The sequence below is a fragment of the Culex pipiens genome, chromosome 3 (assembly GCF_016801865.2).
Source record: "Culex pipiens pallens isolate TS chromosome 3, TS_CPP_V2, whole genome shotgun sequence".
Classification (NCBI taxonomy): domain Eukaryota; kingdom Metazoa; phylum Arthropoda; class Insecta; order Diptera; family Culicidae; genus Culex; species Culex pipiens.
The window spans coordinates 104,671,197-104,694,239 of NC_068939.1; the positions used below are offsets into that span (position 1 = coordinate 104,671,197).

The following is a 23,043-nucleotide window of genomic DNA, read 5'->3' on the forward strand; positions in this document are numbered from 1 at the left end:
CTTTTGCTCTATGAAAAACTTTTCCTCTTGTTTAATGTTTGTGTGTTTTAATTTGCATTTATCATTTAGTTTTGTTTATGTTTGTTTCTGATAGTATTTGGCTTGTTCTACCACCTCCTATCATTACCTTTTTCCTTTGTAGTTTTTTCATGTTTTTAGCTTTTTAAATTTTTTGCTTGTTTTTCTACATAAAATATAGGAAATGATAGTGAAAAACACAGCCAAAGTTGACCCCTAAAAAATGCAATTTTTGAAAACATTGGCCTAGTCACATAAAACAAGTCAACTTCTAACCCTAAAATTCCAATGCTTTTTAAGAGCGAGTCCACGAACAGGGCATACCCCTTGTACGGGACGTCGCTTGGACGTCATCAATCTGGATGCAAATAAGCATTTTAATGCATGTTTCTTTTATAAAATTGTCTCAGGAACACGAATGTGATAAAATTATCACCAGAAAATTTGATCTAAGGGGTCCCCCAAGCAAAAATTTACAGCCAAAAAATTCACTAAAAATAAAAGTGTTTATTTAATATGTTAAACAGCCTTACTCAAAGCGTTCTCAGTCTCAGATGGTAGTCCCAGATGTCCCATACAAGCTGCAAGTCGAAGCGAGTTGATATCAGGATGAAACACTTTTTTATGTGAGTTTGACAATTATGCTATTTTTTCACTAAAATGCCAATAACCAATTGGGATGCTTCTCCCTGCATTTTGTTGAATTTTTTAAGCCCTTTCAGACGCATTTTGAATTTTGAAATTAAATTGTATTTTGCCTGAGTTATAAGCCTTTTAAAGAATTTTGACGTTTTTGAACCTTCAAACTTTGTGTCCCGATTTGCCCCACTTCCCATTGACCTAGAGTGCTCATATTTTGGCAAGATGCTAGTTTTATATGTACAAACAAACCCTGAAAATTTCAGGCAGATTGCTGAGGTTGATGCGAGATGGGTACGCTTTGCTCGTGGACTCGCTCTTAAGGATCAAAAATTGGTTGAAAAAATGATTTTGGCATTTTTTTTAGATCGAGGCCTAGAGGCGAGGTTGGTTGTAGAGGTTTGATGCAAACATATGTGTTTCAATGTTTGTATTCGTGGTTATGTTAGGAATTGAATAACAGGATTGAATTAAGGTTGCAATTGGCATAATTTTCCTTGCCATATTAATTTTAATCAATCAATCACACGTTTCAACACGCTGTTCGTATTCAACAAACTGTGATATTTTTTTAACAATAAACTATTTGGTAGAGGAATGTTCATGATAATTGAAAACGATAATAAAGTCAAAATTGTTTGTCAAAATATGTACGTTAAACCTTCAGTTTTGTTGAGATTAAAAGCCAAAGTAAATTTGATCTTTTAAAAGCTTTATTTCATTACGGAAAATCTTCTTTCCCTCTATATGCTAGCAAAGTCAACCACATTCCAAAGATTGAGCCTAACCGCGGAAAAAGTGCCTGATATTGCTTCGCGTTATCGCAGCCACCATTCTACCCACGCCCACCAACAAAGTGAAAATCTGCTCGCTACGGCAACCCAAAATTACACCACTTAAAAGGTGGTTCGAGTTGATTAATTGGATGATTTTCGCCTTTTTGCGTAAAGCACACGAGGGAGTGCCACGTGCGAACGTTGATTTTCCTAGAAGCCAGGACTCAAAACCACCTTCGTTTTCCGGCCGCGATTTGCTGGCCTGGCAAAGCCATGAATAGACACACGCACACGGGTAGAAGAGGGCCAACTTTAGACAGGTGAAAGTTTCTTCCCGTGTGCCAATAATGAGTGGCAAACTGGCAACTGTATCGCACGCCGCAAATTTCAAACCAACTCGGCAAGGAACGGAACGATGGCGTCGATGGCACCCGGAAGCTACATACTCTCTGGAAGCACACACACTTTTCAGCAGCTTCTGCTTAGTCTGTCTCATCTCATCGACTGATTTAGAGAGCGAAGCGGTTTTGGTTTGGGGTGTCGTGCAAGTAGTTGGACAACAAGAATATAAGTTTGTTTGGAGCAGTTGTGTCTTTGAGGGTATAGCTAACAGATGAAGTTGCTTTCTTTCTCTTTTTCTGTGAAAATTATTATTGTTTATGAATATTTAAACTTTTTTATTATTAAAATAGTCTAAAACTATTGTAAATCGAAACATGGTGGTGGCTTGGTGCAAATATACTTAAAGCTACTGTAGATTTTAAGATATAAAAAATTTGTAACTATGCCTCGGTGCATCAGTTTTTGGTTCATGCTCACCTTCAATCACACGTATTGTTGAGCATGACCATGATTTTTTTTAATGACAAATCAGTCAAAGATCATGCATTAAGGCGCTGGAAGGCATCATTCCCGATCGGCCATTTGGCGGCCATGTTTGTTTTAGTAATACATTCAAATCTTGATTCAGAATGTTTCAATAAAAAAATGGTTTTCTTTGTGTAGTTTGTTGAAGCATTTTACTTATGGTGATAATTTTTTTCATTTCAATTCATTATTTCTGGACCCTGAATTCACAACCATCATTGACAGTCATTGCCCCAAAAGTAAAGACACCACTGTATATTGCATCGATCACTGATTTTTTTTTATTACTTGAACTTTTCTAAAGTTTTCAAAAAAATATGATTTTCTTTTAAAAAAATACAACAACGCTGGGTCACAGCGATAATTTAAATTATCTAAAAAAAAATTAAGTGTACCTGTTTTCCCTTTTAATTGTTTTAACCTGTACACTGCCGTTCTACGCATGATTGTCCCATGTTCAAAAAAGTGCAACTGAGAAAAACGCGATTGAAATTTTTCGACCGTTTTTTGTGTTTCTACGCATAACTGTCCCGTGGGTCCCTATTCACCCCATAAGTCTCTAATCATCCCAGTTAGCAGTTTATCACTCTTATGTGTAATCCTATTGCTATACAATAGGTAAACAAGACACAATACTTAATAAAACTGATGAATTCTTGAAAGAAAATTCTTGGTGGGACAATTATGCGTAGAAATACAACGATGGGACAAACAGACTTGGTGTTGTTTTCAATGAGTTTCCGAACAAAGTATTTTATGTGTTTTTCGAAAAGTAAACGTCAAACTAAACCTGAAAATGACAAAAAGTCAGAATCGACCAAAAATGACAGGGGACAATTATGCGTAGAACGGCTGTACAGTGTACATAGAACTTTGCCAAAGACAAAGACAGATTCTAATTCGTATGTTGTGTGCTATCTTGTGAAAAATGTTCTACGTGCCACAACACATACTCATGAATAGTTTCCTTTGTAGTTCTCAAATTCATGAACACAATTCACGATTATGGGAATTGATTTTTTTTTTCTGTGAAGTGTGCAACGAGTTCTCATACAAACTAAAATACGCTTAAATCAATAGTTTAACCGACTGAATCATTATATTTTCGAAAGCAAAAGATGTTATTACTTTTCAGAAACGTGTATCAGCATAAATTTGTGAAAAATAAGACAAATTTTCTGCATTTTTCAACAATCTGTATGATGTGTAACGAGATAGCACGATCATTTCCGTAATATCTTTTCAAAATGGCTCAACCTTGAATATAAACAAACAATCTATCCCACTTGCTCTAATGACAGTTCACGTTGAGTGTGAGTGATATGGTTTGCTTTCTACATCTAAGGTTTCGTCCTATTGAAAATTTACTACGGATTTTGATGATAAATGCTTTGGTCTTAGGGTTCGTTCAAAAATTACGTCCATGAATAGGGGGAGGGGAGGGGTCTGAGGTTTGTGACAGCCCATGTTAAAGGTATAGGAAAAGTACGTGACAGAGGGGAGGGGGGGGGGTTCTAAAATCCCGAAAATCTCTGGACGTAATTTTTGAACAAACCATTAGGGGCGCTAACAAAAATAAAGGAAATTAAAAGAGAAATGCTCAGGTTGTCCAAACCCTGTTCAACAATTGATGTATGACCCCAACCGTATTAGACATGGCCTTAGTGGTGGCTTGCATAAATTATATTGCTTTTAGTCGTGTTTTCCGCCACATCGCTTAACTTTTGCCCGGAAAGTTACCGGCACGCGGCGGTCGTCTGCTTCTGGCTTGGAAAGTGCGTATTTGCGGCTTTACGAATCGGGGCAATATATTTATGGTTGCTCATCGAGCGAGATATAGATAGCGGTTGAGGTTGACACGAAGTGCGGGTTAAAAATATCTTTATCGCAATCTGCCGAGAGGAAGTCATTCAATCGATGACATTTGCGGCGAGAATCTTAGTGCGTATAAAGGGAAGTTTTTGATTGCAGGCTGTATGGATCGCTTCTCACGAAAATCAGTCGAAGGAAAAGCATAAATTTTAATCGTGACAATCATTAGACGACATAAATTAACGGAAACGTTCAGCTGTCTCTAGCGAACTCTTACCTTTCGATGGTTTTGATAAATCTTATCCCATCGGTGATTTTGTGTATCTATTGACATTTAATCTGTAGTATTGGTGAGTCTGTTGCCAGAATGTATAAAAATAGTTTTATGGTCCATTTCATCCAGCCAGGAAGTGTGTTTGCTTTCGTCAATCAGCCCAAAATCAATTCTGTTGCCTATGCCATTTAGCAACGACAGTTGTAGAAGTTGTCTGAACGAGCAACAACAGATGTGCGAAATGATTGTATCACGAGAGTCCCAGCAGTAAGGATTGGCCTACCACCAAAATGTTGATGTTCACACTTCTAGTTCCCTCCAGACCCAGACGACATCGGATTGACGGGAACTTCTCGGTGCAGAAGGTCGGGAACCGAGGTTGAAATCTGTCCCAGACAGAAGCTCGCCTAGCTATACGAGCAATAATTATGAATTAATAGCGGTAGACAAAACTGGCATCATTTCTCATATTGCTGCTGACAATTCTTCAGCGATACATAAATTAATTAGTCTAGAATGCTTCACTTTCCAAAAATAATGAAAATCCCAGCTGTGCGCTGCGGTAGGAACTGACGGTAGAAACGAAAACATGAGGAGAGGTTCACTGCAAGAGGAAAGATTCATTTAGAAGATCGTTCCTGTGTTTTTCGCAAAGTACATCAATCTTCGTTTTCGTTTCTCTGCTCATTGCGCTTTGGTTAGCTCTGGTTGTGCCATGTGCAGCTTCGTCGCATTCTGGAAAAAGGAACCATCGTTCGCTCATCCATCCGTATGAGTCCCGCCGTGGTCCCCGGTGGATGCGTTCTTAGCACGCCAAATGGACCAACTTTCGTACGTTCGGCTTCCAGCAAGTGCACCGGCACACCCCGGCAAAATCTTGTCTCATTCGGCAGGGTAGTTGGCAGTGGTAGAGTGTTGTATGTTTGTCCATAAATTTAGATTTGCAAGATAAACTTGTCTTTTGTCTTTTGTCTTTTGTCTTTTGTCTTTTGTCTTTTGTCTTTTGTCTTTTGTCTTTTGTCTTTTGTCTTTTGTCTTTTGTCTTTTGTCTTTTGTCTTTTGTCTTTTGTCTTTTGTCTTTTGTCTTTTGTCTTTTGTCTTTTGTCTTTTGTCTTTTGTCTTTTGTCTTTTGTCTTTTGTCTTTTGTCTTTTGTCTTTTGTCTTTTGTCTTTTGTCTTTTGTCTTTTGTCTTTTGTCTTTTGTCTTTTGTCTTTTGTCTTTTGTCTTTTGTCTTTTGTCTTTTGTCTTTTGTCTTTTGTCTTTTGTCTTTTGTCTTTTGTCTTTTGTCTTTTGTCTTTTGTCTTTTGTCTTTTGTCTTTTGTCTTTTGTCTTTTGTCTTTTGTCTTTTGTCTTTTGTCTTTTGTATTTTGTCTTTTGTCTTTTGTCTTTTGTCTTTTGTATTTTGTCTTTTGTCTTTTGTATTTTGTCTTTTGTCTTTTGTCTTTTGTCTTTTGTCTTTTGTCTTTTGTCTTTTGTCTTTTGTCTTTTGTCTTTTGTCTTTTGTCTTTTGTCTTTTGTCTTTTGTCTTTTGTCTTTTGTCTTTTGTCTTTTGTCTTTTGTCTTTTGTCTTTTGTCTTTTGTCTTTTGTCTTTTGTCTTTTGTCTTTTGTCTTTTGTCTTTTGTCTTTTGTCTTTTGTCTTTTGTCTTTTGTCTTTTGTCTTTTGTCTTTTGTCTTTTGTCTTTTGTCTTTTGTCTTTTGTCTTTTGTCTTTTGTCTTTTGTCTTTTGTCTTTTGTCTTTTGTCTTTTGTCTTTTGTCTTTTGTCTTTTGTCTTTTGTCTTTTGTCTTTTGTCTTTTTGTATTTTTTTTCTCAATCGTAAATTAATCCAATGTTAGCTGCAGTTACCCTTTTGTAGATTTCAGTCTCAGTTCGATGTTCTTACCGCGAGCGGGAGAAAAGTGAACCATGTAAACATTCTAGCACACGTTTGGTTGGTCCTTGGATTTTACAGGGAGGACCGGAACGGTTTTATGCTGATGCCAACGGCAGTGGAGCGCCTTCTTAGTTGACGAAAGAGCATGCGAAGCTTATCGCTCAGGAAAGATTCTTCTTACTACCTCGGAATTCAGCCCTGACGACCAGGAACAGATGCACCGTAGTAACCGTTTGTCCACAGCTGCACACAAAAAAAGAAACCCTAACGCACATATTCACGGGAAGAGAAGGAAAAGCATGATTAGAGCAACTCAACGGTCGAAGTAAATTCGTTGCGACCGACAAGCCAACTCATTGCTCACCGCACTCTACTGGCCATTAGCAGCAGCTTCATCAGCAGTCGAGGGGTAGCAGTTGTTTTTAGTTGAATATTTTAATTTTCGCTTCGAGTCTTTGCAGCAACTTACTAGTTTGGACTGCTTTCAGTTTTACCACAATGAACTTTTTGCGGTCTGGGGAATGGTTACACAGAACTAGCACAAGCCATCAATTAATCAACCGTCATGGCCGTATCACTCTTCTGGCCAACTCTTTAGCCGGATTGGCAAGTGATCTGTTTCCACTCAGGCAAGAATTTGAGCTGGCTCAACAGCATCGTTAGGTGGTCTATCAATCCCTCGAAGTGAATGGTTCAGTATCTCTCCTCTCGGTGCATGATTGCTATTCTGAAGTGGATGAAAGAAAAACACTGAAGTACGCTGCAAATTAGAATGCAATCCCCATGCCGATTAATTCAGAGTATTGCCACTTCTTGTAATCCTTCATCCGTTGACCAGATGAGGGGATGTAGAACTGTGCATTGAGGTTAGTAAATGCTTGATTGGTTTCTTTGTGATAATGATAGTTGCGCTGCACATCAAGAGATAATTAGTGCTTATGGTATTATAATGGAAAGTCGCGGTTCTCATTTACTGTATCTGTAACAGTTGCAATTAAAATTTCAAAACCACTCAACACAACCTGAAAATACTGCGTCAATGGTATGGCAACTAATAAAATCAGATCTTGCAAAAAAAAACGGCATCGAAAACAACATTAACCTATAGTAAAATTACTTGAGGAAGAGCCAAAATCTCTGCCACTCGCTCACAATGACACCGTTTTCCTCGACTGCAAAGCCAGAGCCAGTAGTTTAGTGCAGAGCGCGTCATCTCCGTGCATGATCTCCTTCTAGCTTCGAATTACCCTCCACTGTTGAATTATACGCCGAGCAACTGTTCTTCATTATCCCTGCTCGAAGAGACGCCAAAGAGTGTGGTCTCTTAACTACGCGCCGAATTCCATCCAAGTTAATTCCGAAAAATCCGTTTCAAACATTGCAGTACTTACGTCATTTTGGAACGACCCTCCCCCCTCCGCCTCTCCCCTCCTGTAAGGTATGCAAATATTGGGCCAAATCGCTGTGTGTATGCACGACTCCCCGCCTTTAGAGGAGTGAGCCAAGATGAGCGGATAATTTAATATGCTTGCTGCTTGCTTGCCTGCTCTACTCGGCTTTGAAACCTTGAAAATTAGATTGTTGTTTTGGCTTACTCCCGTGCACGGTGCCAAGCTTTAGCGTATACAAGCGTCAGGAGTGTCGTATTAGCACTAAGAACTCTTTAGTGGCGCTGTTCGCGGTTTGTGGATTTGGAGCGACGAGAAACGGTGCAGAGGGATTTGATCTTTAGCAACGAAGTAGTGAAAAGTTGAGAGCATGCATTTTTTGCAGAGTGCTGAACTTTGTGTATTATGGCTAGTAATGCTTTCTGTTTGTTTGTAAGTTTGAATCAATACTTTATTGGAGCCGGATCTGAGTAAACTATTAGAAAGTTATTTAGGCCGTTGCAAAGTTTATGTCACCCCTTCAAAACCGGTCCGAAAAATCAGGGGGCAATATTTTTCAAAAAAATTGAAAATTTTAATGAAAAAAAGAAGTCTAATCGACTAAAAACATTTTTAAATGCATTTTCCTGCTTTAAAAATTATATTTAGCATGTCTGGGATCGATCAAAAATATTTAGAATTTTGGTAAAACTGAACGTGTAAAGCTGAACGTATCATATCCAACAATTGTGAATATCAATAAACAAGACTCTCAGCCTGAGTCTCAGGTATGATTTGTTGAAAAATAGATTTGGTTTCAGTATATCAATCGACCTGAAAAGTACCATGCTTCTCTATCGAATTGAGTTCCTAGTACATTTTGCAGCAGACGCACGTACTTTATGTTCAATTAATGTACCGAATTCCGATATTTTTTTTTGGATGTGATACGTAAAACATTCAGGAAACTCATTGAAAAATTTGTCAAATCAGAAAATAATGTTTTCATTGATCTAAAAGTGTTTATTAAAAACCCAATTAATCACCTTTCTTTTGCAAGGCAGCGATCTGAAATTGGTTCAGCCGTTTCGCCAAATTTGAAACAAATCGGAGTACTTTTGATCTGCATCCTGTTAGTTTGACGTGTAATTTCAGTATTATCTTAGAAAAAATAAACTATTTTGATTTGAGTAAGGCTTCAATTACTTTATGGTGGATTCATTCCCGTTTTTTACTGACATCTTCTCTTAGATTGAGACATAATAACTTTTGAACAATTTAAATGTTAATGGTATCATTCTCTAGTAGAAAAGGTGGAAAAGACTTTAAAAAGTGCCTGAAAAATATGGCAAAAACAAATAGAAGTTGGTAGAATAAGCTGAATACTTTAAGAAACAAACATAAACTAAACAAGATAAATGCAAACTATAAAAGTCAAAATTAAACAAGGAAACATAAAACCAAAGAAGTAAAGTATTTTGTTCAACAAAAGTTGATCAAAATCTTCCCATACAAACCATCCCAAGTAACATTTTTTCCAGGAGTTCTACAAGAGCTCTTCAAGATAGCTACAGCATAGCAGTTTGGACCGCGGTAGGATAAAACTCTCTTCAAGTATTCTTCAAAACTCCTGAAGAAGTTTGTTTGTCCGGACATTTGTTAAAATCGTTTTTTTAGCATAACTTTTGAAGTACTTAACTAAATTGCATAATTTTAAATAGCGACTTATGGGCCCAAAGACGGATCGAATGACGCCAAAACGGACAAAATCGGTCCAGCCAATGTCGAGATAATCGAGTGACAATTTTTTTTATCAACATCCCACCACACACACAGACATTTGCTCAGAATTTGATTCTGAGTCGATAGGTATACATGAAGGTGGGTCTAGGAGGTCTAATTGAGATGTTCAGTTTTCTAGTGATTTTATAGCCTTTCCTCAGTAAGGTGAGGAAGGCAAAACGATTTTAGCTGAACTTCGGAAGATTGTAAAAGGGTGGTTTTTGTTATACATTTTTAGATAGGTATTTGGAAGACCTTTCCAACGCATCCAAAACTTTGAAGATCTGACAACCATATCAAAAGTTATGGTCACTTAACGTGAAGACTTCCATCATTGCCATGATTTTTTATTCAAAGATATAAATTTTCCGTTGCTCTCAATATTTTGACAAAATTCCTTCAACAAGTTGTTCAGAATAGTACCCTACATGCGTTGATACCTTTTGGTAACGATTATCCCATTCCTTGTAAAGTTATTGAAATCATCATTAATCAATGATTGCCAACTAGGACGTCAATGATTGTACCACAAAATTATATAAATTTTGAAACACATTTGATTTAGGCCAAAAATTCTTTCAGTGGCTTCAAGAAGGCAACAACCGGCACATGCTGATTCATTTTGGTGTAGAAATTCGATAAATTGAATTTAATACAGAATATTTAAGTGTGATGATCAATTTTCTTCGAAAATGATCAACTGCTTCACCTTAAGTGTTATTTATACACTTTTTGAGGCCGGATCGCAAAAATGTTGATGAAAAGCGGTCCGGATCTATCATACGGTCCATCAATGGATAGGTAATCAAAAGACCTTTCCAACGAGCCCAAAAGATTGAAGATCTAATAATGCTATCAAAAGTTATGAGCAATTGTGCTAAAACATAATTTTGATGGAACAAAAAAGGGCTGAAATTGCTACAGATTCAGCTGAGGTAGCTTTATGGAATAGAATTATCTAAGCCCGCTCTCACGCACACTATCACGCCATTTGTTTTGCTGGACGGTACAAAATTTAACCTCAATCTTTTTCGTGTACGTACACGCAATACATGCGCACGTAGATAACTCGATTAGCCTAGTTAGCCCAAGCTTTCTTCATATTATGGCAGAATCGTAAAAAACGCTTTTTTTTAGCATTTTGTTCGCATGTATTCAGGCGCAACTGAATACAAGCAGAAAGCTTTTTCAATTGATTTTAGGACGAAGGCACCAATCACGGAGGTGGTTTAAAGTAATGTTTTTAAAGTAGCCTATATGTGTATATAATAATTCATAATAATATTTGGGTAATTCTCCGCCAACTCACACAGCAGTTGCCCCGACCCCTCTTCGATTTGCGTGAAACTTTGTCCTAAGGGGTAACTTTTGTCCCTGATCACTAATCCGGGGTCCGTTTTTTGATATCTCGTGATGGAGGGGCGGTACGACCCCTTCCATTTTTGAACATGCGAAAAAAGAGGTGTTTTTCAATAATTTGCAGCCTGAAACGGTGATGAGATAGAAATTTGGTGTCAAAGGGACTTTTATGTAAAATTAGACGCCCGATTTGATGGCGTACTCAGAATTCCGAAAAAACGTATTTTTCATCGAAAAAAACACTAAAAAAGTTTTAAAAATTCTCCCATTTTCCGTTACTCGACTGTAATTTTTTTTGAAACATGTCATTTTATGGGAAATTTAATGTACTTTTCGAATCTACATTGACCCAGAAGGGTCATTTTTTCATTTAGAACAAAATTTTTCATTTTTAAATTTCGTGTTTTTTCTAACTTTGCAGGGTTATTTTTTAGAGTGAAACAATGTTCCACAAAGTTGTAGAACAGAAAATTACAAAAATTTTGATATATAGACATAAGGGGTTTGCTTATAAACATCACGAGTTATTGCGATTTCACGAAAAAAAGTTTTGAAAAAGTTGGTCGTCATCGATCATGGCCGTTGATTGTCACCCGAGACAGACACGGACGACGAAACAAAGAGAAACGCAAAAAGTAACTTTTTCAAAACTTTTTTTCGTAAAATCGCGATAACTCGTGATGTTTGTAAGCAAACCCCTTATGTCTGTATATCAAAATTTTTGTAATTGTATGCTCTACAACTTTGTAGAACATTGTTACACTCTAAAAAATAACCCTGCAAAGTTAGAAAAAACACGAAATTTTAAATTGAAAATTTTTGTTCTAAATGAAAAAATGACCCTTCTGGGTCAATGTAGACTCGAAAAGTACATTAAATTTCCCATAAAATGACATGTTCCAAAAAAATTTACAGTCGAGTAACGGAAAATGGGAGAATTTTTAAAACTTTTTTAGTGTTTTTTTCGATGAAAAATACGTTTTTTCGGAATTCTGAGTACGCCATCAAATCGGGCGTCTAATTTTACATAAATGTCCCTTTGACACCAAATTTCTATCTCATCACCGTTTCAGGCTGCAAATTATTGAAAAACACCTCTTTTTTCGCATGTTCAAAAATGGAACGGGTCGTACCGCCCCTCCGTCACGAGATATCAAAAAACGGAACTCGGATTTGTGATCAGGGACAAAAGTTACCCCTTAGGACAAAGTTTCACGCAAATCGAAGAGGGGTCGGGGCAACTTTTCCCGATTTCGTGTGAGTTGGTAGAGAATTACCCATTTATCAACTCATGTATCATAATAAATCTCAAACAACGAAAATTCAGTGCGGAACAGTTCTAACATACAACGAGCATTAAAAAATAAATGTCATTGAAAAAAAATATTATTGTTTTATAATCCAAATCAAACAATAACATTTTTTTCTTTGTGTGCCCAATTGGACCTATAAGTACGGATACAATCACATCCACATATTGTTTTGCATATCTAATAAATATTTGAAAAAAAAAAACGTTTATTTTCACGGAATTTGCGTTGTCATTTTTAACCTGTTTAAACTATATTTCATTTTACATTACAGTAAAATGTGTTCAAATTTTGCCATGCCTTGAAACATTAATTTTTTGCTTAACCCCACCTAAAAACTATTTTTTTTAATAACCCGAGCACGGTAAAATGTACATCATTTTTATAATTCCAAATAAAAACATATCAGTAGTATTGCATTATTTTGACAGAAAATTGTGCAAACAATTTATGACGTTCGTGGCAATACGAAGTTTGACCGAGACAGCTAATTGATGAATGAAAACAATAGTCAGAAGGGTTCATTAGACTTAAGATTCCATGAATCTGTACAATTTATTATGGGTTAGTGCTTTAAATATTAAAAATGTGCGTCGCGTTCATTTGGGTGTAAAAATAATGGTTGAATACCCTAGTCTTGTTTCAGGTTCTCCTTAAAGATCCTTCCGCCATGCGTAGTCATAATCCCCTAGCTCTACATCATTATTTCATCGACAAGATACGGCAACTTTATCATTCGTCAGTAACTTAGTCCATGGTATCAGCATACGGCCTAAATCACTTCTACGACGAGTGTTTTGTTTTCTGTGTCATTGTGCGCTCGTTTCTCCTCTCAAACGTCACCACAATTCATCATCATGCAAGAGATGACGGTTTAAGTACGAAAGGGTGGGTGGGGAGGGAGAGGGGGTGGGCTTCGTCGTCGTTGGGCGTTCAACATCCGAAAAAGAAACACAAACCCACATATATGCACACACACGCACGCACTTGAACAAAAAACACACATTCGTCAGAATTTCATGGCACGCGAATGAGTGCGGAAAATGCCACACACACTTTGAGAGAGGGAAAAAGCAGCGCGCGGTACTCCAAAAGGGAAGGGGTGACAAAAATAGACTTGAAATATTTCTTTTCAAGCCGCGCTGCTAATGCCCGCGCAAAAAAACGTAAACATCTGATTAGCTTTCTCAGTATTCACGATGTGTTTTTCTTTTACCTTCTTTGACTTGTTGTTTTTTGAGCATATTTTATTTTCGGCTATTCAATTTTCGTTCTACTTTTTATTTTTCGTTACAGGGCCTGAACGGTGTGGATGGTCGTATGTGTGTCAGCACACCACACCACACCACACCACACAAACAACCAAGTGCCAAACAAATCCACAAAGCAGCTGAAGGAGATTGGCTGTTCTCGGGAAAAGCGCGGGAAAACAAGAGAGGAAAAGTTAACGTGTTTACGTGATAGGTGCCAAAAGTGGAAGAAATAAAAGATAAAAAAAAAAGTGAAGCCACTTACGCTGTGCGACAGCGAGTGAGAGTGAGAGAGGGGAGTGGAAAGGAAAAGTTTCGAAAAACAGTGAACTCATCTCGGGCTTGTGGCATGCAAATTGATACGACGAATTTCCGCCCGTTTGAAAGTGGATACACATCGGGAGGATTTTCACGAATCCGGACACACACAAGATGTCTCAGGTGAACTGAACCGTCCCATCTTCGCATCCGCACGCGTCACGTGGTGGTTGGTTTTGGGCTCCTCTTGGGGCGAAAGCGTGTATTCTGCAATTTGAATGCCAGCGTTGACGGTTGTTGCCGTGCTTTTGAATCTTCAAAATTGTCACAAGTTACACATTGTTGTCGGTTGTACCGAGTTGGGCCCGGTGAAAGCAGTGTTGTTGTTGAAAGGAAACAAGTGGAACATTGGAAGGACAGCTTGATCAGTGTTACTTCAAACGATCCTAGTCAACGTTATAGACTAAATTTCTTTAACAAGTCAACGATTTTAAAAAGAAATATTACATAGCATCTAGATAAAAGTTATTTATTGATTCAGGTTGATTCTTTCGATTTCACCTCTTCTACCAGCGTAGATTTAAAATGATCTTTTTTATAACGAAGGAAAATCATTCGGATCAAATTTAAGGAGCATCTGGGATCAAATTGATGAATCTTCAAAATTACCCACATTTTTGAATACATTATCTAATTGCTATCAGTCGTCGTTTAGATGACCAATGACTAATTGTGATGTTTTTTGTGGTAATTTTATCAACATTTATCAAACAACCTTCAGCAGTTTTGATGTTAGGTATGAAAAATTCTGCAAATGCCTTATCTTTCTTTCTTTAAATATCAGATAGCAACTTTTTTTTTGCAAGAAACAGCATTTTTGTGGAAATCGGAATCAATATGCATTCCACTGTATGCGATACATATTACGTTACATTTATAATGTAAAATGTCTTCAAAAATCTTTGATCTTCAATAGGATTTTGAAGAAGCACTCCTTCACTGTTAGACATATTAAGTTTGGCTATTGAACTTGTTTTGTTTGACAATGTCTAAACGCATTATTTGTAACTTGAAAAGTAATGATACAATTTTAATGAAAAAGCATCCAAAAAGTCAAAACCAACACTTTTATTTAGTAAGAAAGGCAAAAAAATGACTGGTAAAATGTTTCAAAAGATACCAAATTGGTAAAAAATAAGGGAGGTACCGTTAACCGGGGTGACATTGTTAGGACTTCAATTTATTTATTTCATTATTAAATTAATTTCTCAAATAAAACTTGTGTCCACACTTTTGTTTTATAATTGTTCTTTAAAAAATAGTTTCGATAAAATTGATATTTGTCTAAAAGTGTGCCAATTGAGTGTGTTACGCCAAGATGGCCATGAGAAAGGTTACTTTATAAGTTACAATGAAATGTTTGTTTAACTTAATTTAGTAACATTTAATAAATTGTATACAAATTCGAGGCTAAGTAAATTAAATGTTCGAAGTTTGGTTAAAATTAATTACAAATTGTTTTTTTTTTCACAATAATTTTAGTTGCCATCAAAACCAACTTTGTAGCATGATTCATTCATTTTCCAATTATACTAAGAATCTTATTCTACTGAAAATGTCTTCAAATCTGAAAATATTTTTAAATTATGTTTCTATAACCCTTGAACCTTGTAACTTAGAATCCGATAATGTAGTCCGTTTTCCGATTCGAACTCATTTTCAGTATTTAATTAATTCTATTAATCAATGTTTTCATAATTATAAATAGCTAACTAACTTTTAAAAGATTTAAAAATTTGTTGAAAACTGCTTCTTGAGGTACTTTTAACACTTATTTACCAAGCTCAGTATGGTTTTACTAAAAAATCTTGATTCTATCAATATCACTCCGGCTAGCAATCTCACCCCGTTTTACCGTATACCATAAAAAAGATAAGTAAAGTTTGTCGTAGATTAAAATTGTCTCATATAAATAATATGAATATAATACCTATTTTTAAGGACTGCCCACAGGGTTAAGCTCATTTACAAATGTTTTCTTCGTTATATTTGTAAGTAACATTCATTTCCATGTGCTTTTATTTATTATTTATATAAATATACAAATAAATCTAAAAACTTCAAATCGTTACCGATGAATCATTGCGGATAGAAAAAGTCTGTTTCCAACATCTCTTTAAAGCGAAACTTTGATCTTGTTTTCAATGCTTTTTAGTGATTGAAGCGTAACTTCCGATGTCTATAACAAGTTCAACAATTTTTCTTAGGTTTGAGTCATTCAATCAACTTTTGAAGAGTTAAACAAAAACTCTTTACTTGCATTATTTACAAGGGATATGTTATCCCTCTTTTTATCCAACAAACATTCAGATGAAAAAAATCTGCTCCGTTTAGAATCTTGAGAAATCTTATGCAATTGTTCACTTGGGTCCGCTAATTTCGAAAGGAATGTTTAAACCTCCTAATGAGTACACGCCATGCTTTCAGGGGCACCTCTCGGTACACAAAAGTGTTGCTTTTATTTCCGAACCATGTGCGTTTCCCAAGCGAAAGAAGAAGCGTCTTCCTCGGTGCCATCCCACCATCCGTCATTAAAGGGAAGACGCGTTTTTTGCTTGGATGGTGAGGTGTGGCCCCGAAAAATCTCGATGTGGAACGAAAATAATATGGATGCTTTTAATTTTTCACGTGCAGAGCTTATGGCGTCGCCGTTGAGCACCGGCGTCCGTTAGTGTGTTAGTTTTGGTGCGAATGAGAGACAAACACGACATTTTAGTACCCCGAACCAGAAGAAGATCCGCGCCGGCAGTCAGCAGTGTGCAATGCATTCTGGGACTGTCGAGAAGTGTTCCATGGAAGTACTAAATAATCTGCTGCGTCGAAATGCTGCTTGTTTACGGTGCTACAATTTCGGTATAAAACGGTCGGCAGCGGTGGTGGCAAAATGAAAGTATTTGTAGTGCTAATTAACCTGGTGTTGTGCTTCAGTTTGGCCTATCAGCAAGTGGAAACCAGAACCGACAGTGACGAAAGCTGGGGGCCAGGCCAGTATGCCGAAGGGGGTCTTTTCGGCGGGCACCGGAATGAAAACTCGAGAAAATCTGTCGCGGCTCTGTTGGCATACGATGGAAGTGAAATTTTCCCGCCCATGTCGAACGATGGCCCACTGTACGGTGCATCGTCGAAGATACAACAGCAAAATCAGCAACAGTACGGTGTACCGAGCTACCGCAAACAACCCGCACCGCGGTCCCAGAGTCCCAGCTTCGACCCACGGGACGGAACACCGTACACGAGAGAGGTAGCGGTGAAGCAGGGCCGGCTTAAGGGCATCGTCCGGGTCATGCATCCGCAGTCCGGACTGAAGAACGTCGACCAATATCTGGGCATTCCGTACGCGGAAGCGCCCGTCGGGTCGAGACGGTTCATGCCACCGGGGGCACCGGTTCCGTGGACCGGGCTCAAGATGGCCATCAAAATGTCGCCCGTTTGCCCGCAGAATCTGCCCACCTTGAATAATGTAAATAACAACTACTCGAAAGGCAGATACGATCAGCTGAAAAGACTGCTTCCATATCTAAAGGTTGAGAGCGAAGACTGTTTATATTTAAATTTGTACGTGCCGAGCTACGGTGAGTGCGGTTGATGTTTGTGCATTGATTTCTTCCTTCCTTAGAAAACCTCCTTCTCTTCCTTTTGCTCCCTGCTAGCCAATTCCTAACATGACCTGCAGTGTGGAACGTAAGAGTCTAACCAACCAGATTTTTTTTCGCAAAGAGTAAATCCTTCTTTTTCTAAAAAAAAATCATTCACTTAAGTGAAAGGATGAACTGTTAATTCACAAATTCAATGTTTTGCTTAACAAATTTATTTACAAATTCTTTTATTTGACGTCCTAGCCAAATTATGGCTACGGAAAAATTGTTGTACTCGATAAGGGCTAAGGGCAGGATGCCAACCAAAATTTAACTTTCTTGGATGACGTTTTAAGGCGTTTTTGTGTCTTGGATAAAGTTGTAGAGGAGGCGTCTCGAAAGATGCCAAATTAGTTCTTGATCTGCCCGAGATATACGCCATTTTTGCAAAAGCGATTACTCAAAAGGTTAGAAATCAGCAAAATGGTTTGAGCTTTTATTGAGCGGTTAATACTATGTTTGTGTGGTTTTTCAAGTTGCCAAGTTTTTTTAAATGGCGCAAAATAAACTTTTCAGTACACATTTCTACTACAGTATTTGAAAATATCTCAGAGTCTTTCGGTGTCTTTTAGATATCTCAATTTCAATTTGATGTTTTTTTTTCGATTTATTTACAATTTGTATACGGGATCATACTGAAAATGAGGTAATAATCTGTAAATTAATGGATTAAATGATTGATGTTTATTGTAAAAACATTCTAAAATGATGAACGAATACATGTTAAAAACATGGCATTGCTCAGCCTGTTATTATTATGAGTTAAAATTTAAAAAAAGTGTTATTAATTGAAAAAAAAAACGTTACTTAATCCACCTTTAGGTGGTTGGTGCCTTCCTCTCATTTATAAGGTGATTCCAATCCCCCTAAAGTGTCCACATGGTTTATGGATCCAGGGATGCCAGGTTGCCAGATAAATCTGGCATTGCCAGTTTTTTTTGAGTGGCATTTTGTTAAATTTTATTTTTTATTTCTTCCAGACATTGTTCAATTGAAGTATGATGTTTATTTTGTGAAGCTATAATGCATAAAAAGTGAAAATACACCATTTTTGAACACTATTTCGCTCAATACATTGAGAAAAGTGGCTTGCCAGGTTTTTGCCAGATTATTTTCTGTTCAGACCTGGTAACCCTGTATGGATCTCCCATAACGTGATCGCAGCACCTAAGAGGTCCTAATAAAAATAAGTGATGAGTAAAAAAAATCAGACTACCAACAGATTTTTTGTCAAGATTATACAGACACCGCCTTAGAGGAAAATGACATTTTTCTACACGGCTTTTCCGTGGCGATCAGACCCGTCCATTTGAGGTCATGTAAATTCAGACCATTTTTTGAACTGCTTGTAATTTTAGATAGGTAAGTCAGATCTTGAAAATTCTCAATCCACAAGAAAGGTCATTTCAGAACCTTTCGAAAAGTATATAAAATAGCAGGTTTCCATGCAAAAACTACTTCTTTCTGGCAAATTGGGAAATTTATATGCAGCAGCTTTTTATGCATAACTTTTGATGTGCTTTACCGTAAACTGGGGTCAATCGGGACACATGGGGCGAATTGGGACAGCAGTTTTAACCATGTTGGAGCACAATATTTTGATTTTTCTGGTTGGTTTCGGTTAGAACATACTCAGGCCAACAAAATGTGTACATCCATTTCCAAATTTAAAAGCTTTAAGTGCTCTAAAAACTGCTGTCCCTATTCAGACTGTAGTCCCGATTCACCCCATATTACGGTACTAAATCTTATAAATTTCAATAGGGACTTATGGGATCCCAAGAGGAATCGAATGTTATTCAAAGGGCCCAAACAGTCAAAATCGTTTTAGCCAGTGTCGAGATATTCCAGTGACATTGATTTGGTTCAAATGTCTACATACAGCCAAACACAGACATTTGCTCAGCTGGTGATTCTGAGTCGATATGTACAAATGAAGGTAGGTCTAGGAGGTCTAATCAAAAAGATCATTTTCTGAGTGATCCTATAGCCTCAGTAAGGTGAGGAAGGCAAAATCGTAATATTTTGTCCAAATACTTGAAACAATGCTAAACACTAGTGCAAAAGATGTTTTTTTAATCCTTAAGGGTGCACAGCAACGAAGGAAGTTGTTGTCTTCTTCTTCCAAAATTGTCAAACTTATGGACCCAATCCTGCAACAACGGGATTGTAAAATTAGTCAAACTTTTTTGTAAATTACTTTGTAGACAGTACATTAGGGAATGAATAAAAAAAATATGTCGATAGTACCCGTAGTTTTGAAGATACTGAAATGTCTGTAACAAAAATCTGGGTACAGAAGCTCTCTCACATTACCATTTTGCATAACCAACCTGTAAAATGTTATGAAAGCGTGTGTAATACACACTGTGTATGGATAAAACAAATGAGGACAAAGTTTTATCCAAATCAAATAAACAAAATGGAAAATCTCAAACAAAATGTCATTTTTTTTAGAGAATTGCTCACTAGCTAGTAGATATTACACTCATCTACTAGCTAGTAGTCAAATGTCAAAAACATGAAAAAAAAAACAAATAGGAAAGCTTTGTCATAAGAAACATGCCCAAAAAAGTTTCCGATACTGTAAAACTTTCGATTTACACTGTTTGCTTCTCAAACTCGCGCTGAACCAAGCCGAGCCAACACCGCCATTGTGACACTTTGAACTTATCGATGTCATCTACCGAAATTGAATGGAATCTCATTTCCAAGTAGCTATTCGATATTTGGATGTTGTTTGTGTACAGTACGACCGACGACGTACCCACTGAATCTTGTTTCGATCTTTTTTTCTGCTGTTGTGGGTCGCTGGTCTCGTTTTCCACCCACAATATTGCTACTTTAAACTAGCCACAGAATCGACACCATCTTCGGATCAACTGTAAGAAGACTTTTTTTTCGCTCGTTGCCGGTATGTGGTCGATAAGTTTGGTCGCTGCTTGTTGTCAGAACGAGCCACAATAACAAGGCTAATGGAAATTGTACCCAATTTCCATCGGTCAGATATTCACGTTCTGGGTTTACAGTGGAACGAATCGAAACGATGTTTTGATATATTTTTCTTGGTTATCTTGGAAGATGCCCCGTTTCGGAGAAATTGTTATTTTATGTGCTCGATTTAATCTTCTGTGATGGTTTTTGATGTGGTAGCTGCAGCGCAATCAAGTTGAAAGAATAGAAAATTTATTTGTTTGAGCATAAATTGAAAACGAGTGCAATTGATGGTTTGCTCAAGGACGTTTTGAACATAAACCAACTAGAATTTTGAATTCCAAATTTGGATGATCAATCACAGCAGAATATTTAGAATACACTTTTTAGTTTTTAATATATTTACCCATCAGTTCCGTTTCGGATGAAAAACAAGGTCCGTTACGTCCGATTGAAGTAGGTCAATCACTTGGAAATGGAAACATCCCAGTCAGTAAAGCATTCGATTGGAATAAAATTCATTTCACTCTGCCGAGAAACATCAGTCCTTTTGCGTTGAACAAACGAGACCATCCTACAACTAGTGCTCTGCCATTTGCTCGAATCCTAGCCCTCTCCCTTTCTAGTGGATCAGGTGAACGAGTAGTCAGCAAAATAGAAAATTAATTACAGTCGAGTGCTGTTGGAATAATACGAACATAAATTTTCATTCTCAAAATGAGAGTCATAGTGCGCCCCAGCAAGTTCAAACTATACAGACGCTTGGGACTATAAATGAAATTACTATGCCAAACCAACCAACCAACCAGCGAACGAATCCAAGTGGAAGAGGGGGTGGAATGATTCCAACCTGGTGGTGCTGGTAGAACATCTTTCAAACGGTCAAAGGAAAAATGTGTACTGGGGAAGTGGGATGGAAAAATCGAATCGCAACGTTTGTGAAAATTTTCAAACACGCCAAAAAACTGTTGGTGGCGTCTCCACAGAGTGAAAATTTTGTTCCAATAGATTTGGCAAAAACATCAAATGAGAGCTCTGATGACAGCTAACGAATATCAAATTATTTGTTCTAAATATACCGTAATCTGGGGTGAATCGGGACTACAGTCTGAATAGGGACAGCAGTTTTTAGAGCACTTTAAGCTTTTAAATTTGGAAATGGATGTACACATTTTGTTGGCCTGAGTCTGTTCTAACCAAAACCAACCAGAAAAATCAAAATATTGTGCTCCAACTTGGTTAAAACTGCTGTCCCAATTCGCCCCATGTGTCCCGATTGACCCCAGTTTACGGTATTTCTTTACTGCCGTGATGAAAGCGCCAATGTGGGGTTTTAGACAATTTGGACGGGCAAAAAGATGGAAAATGGCAACAATTCGAGAGTTAAATTATTTATTTATTTATTTATTTATTTATCTATATTTTGTTATAATGTCTAATGGAATAATACTTTGGATTTTCGTGTTTGAAACATTCAATCTTGTTTCAAAACTTTGAAAAGCGAAAATGTGCTACTGAGTTTGAACCGTGATTGAATTATTGCCATCAATTTCGTAAATCTAAGCAAAGAAGTGTATCAATGGGACAAACAGATTCAACTTCAATAAACTTCTTGACCTTGAAAAAAAAGGACTAACAAGTTTTGCTAAGCTACTGAAATTTGATTCCCGGTATTATCAGCAAAATAATGTTACCAGTGCTAGTGTGAAGAATTCCCTTCGTGGAAAAATAAATTTGGCAAACATTTAAAACTCAAAGATATTTAATCAAGTAAAAACACTATAGATCAGTGGTTTTCAACCTTTTCCATTGAAATGCCCGCTTTACAGATTTCAAAGAGTTCCATTCCTCTTTGCATTCTCTACTTGGAGTTATTTTACATAAAAGTTCAATTCTCTTTAATTGGTATAGAAATTTCGTAAACAAAACTTGCAAATCTTTAAACATTTTTGATACTGCATTGTTTCGAGTTTTTTTATTGCTTGGACAGATGTTTAATAGTAGTTTATGCAACAAGTTGCAAAAAGAGGATTTTTTCAGCACGAGTCGTACATTTATCCAACGAGGTTCACCGAGTTGGATAAATACGAAAAGTGCTGAAAAAAAAACAAGTTTTGCAACGAGTTCCATACAACATTTTTTGCAATTCCGAAAAACACCCATTGAGTGAAATTTAAAGTAAAATTTTCATGTATTTTGTCAATAAATCGTTTAAATCAAAAAATTTTTTTTGAAAAGTGTTACTTTTCGAAACAAGTGCTGAAAAGTGTTGCTATTCGATTCTGTTATTATTGGTACAGAAAAGTAGGCTATTTCGTTGTTCAAGAATGACAGGAAAAGTAAGTAGTTTCACGATGGAATTGCAAAAAAAGAGTTTTATAAAATCTAGGAAACTTTATGTTTATTTATTTTTTCAATTCAATTCAATTCGGTTTTATTTGTGAATAATCAAGTTACAATGAGTTCATTTAGATACATAACAGAGTTTTGGTGTTCCATTCAGCTGTGTTTTACATCGTAATTCAATCGAATAACATTAATACCGTCAGTGGGGGTTACATTGGGTCTGGGGGGTGAGATTGGGTCAAAGTATTTTTTTACGGATTTTAAAATTTCTCAGGTACTTCTCAATGGAACTAAATTCTGTTAAAAGGGTTGTACAAGGGACATCTTAAGATGACTTTTCTGAAAAAATCTCGTTCCTAGAACAAATCCTGTCATTTTAGCAGCTGTCTAATGTTGAGGTACGTTTTTGGCCAAAAATGACCTCTCGAAAAATCAACTTTTAAAATTTTTTGTTGGAATTGATCAAAAAGTACCCAAATGTTT

General features: G+C 36.9%; 1 protein-coding gene across 5 annotated transcripts in view; it reads left to right on the forward strand.

Moving 5' to 3' along the window:
- LOC120426524 (neuroligin-4, X-linked) overlaps positions 1-23,043 on the forward strand; it is a 41,952-nt gene that overhangs the window by 5,227 nt on the left and 13,682 nt on the right. The window contains exons 2-3 of one of the 5 annotated variants that reach the window (XM_039591293.1): positions 13,374-13,768; positions 16,280-17,217. In XM_039591293.1, coding sequence (XP_039447227.1) covers positions 16,530-17,217 — 688 coding nt within the window. In that variant the 5' untranslated portion in view covers positions 13,374-13,768; positions 16,280-16,529. Of the gene's footprint in view, positions 1-13,373; positions 13,769-13,796; positions 13,815-16,279; positions 17,218-23,043 lie in introns of those variants that run through there. The other 4 variants (XM_039591294.1, XM_052709682.1, XM_052709681.1 and 1 more) reach the window with 4 other exon arrangements.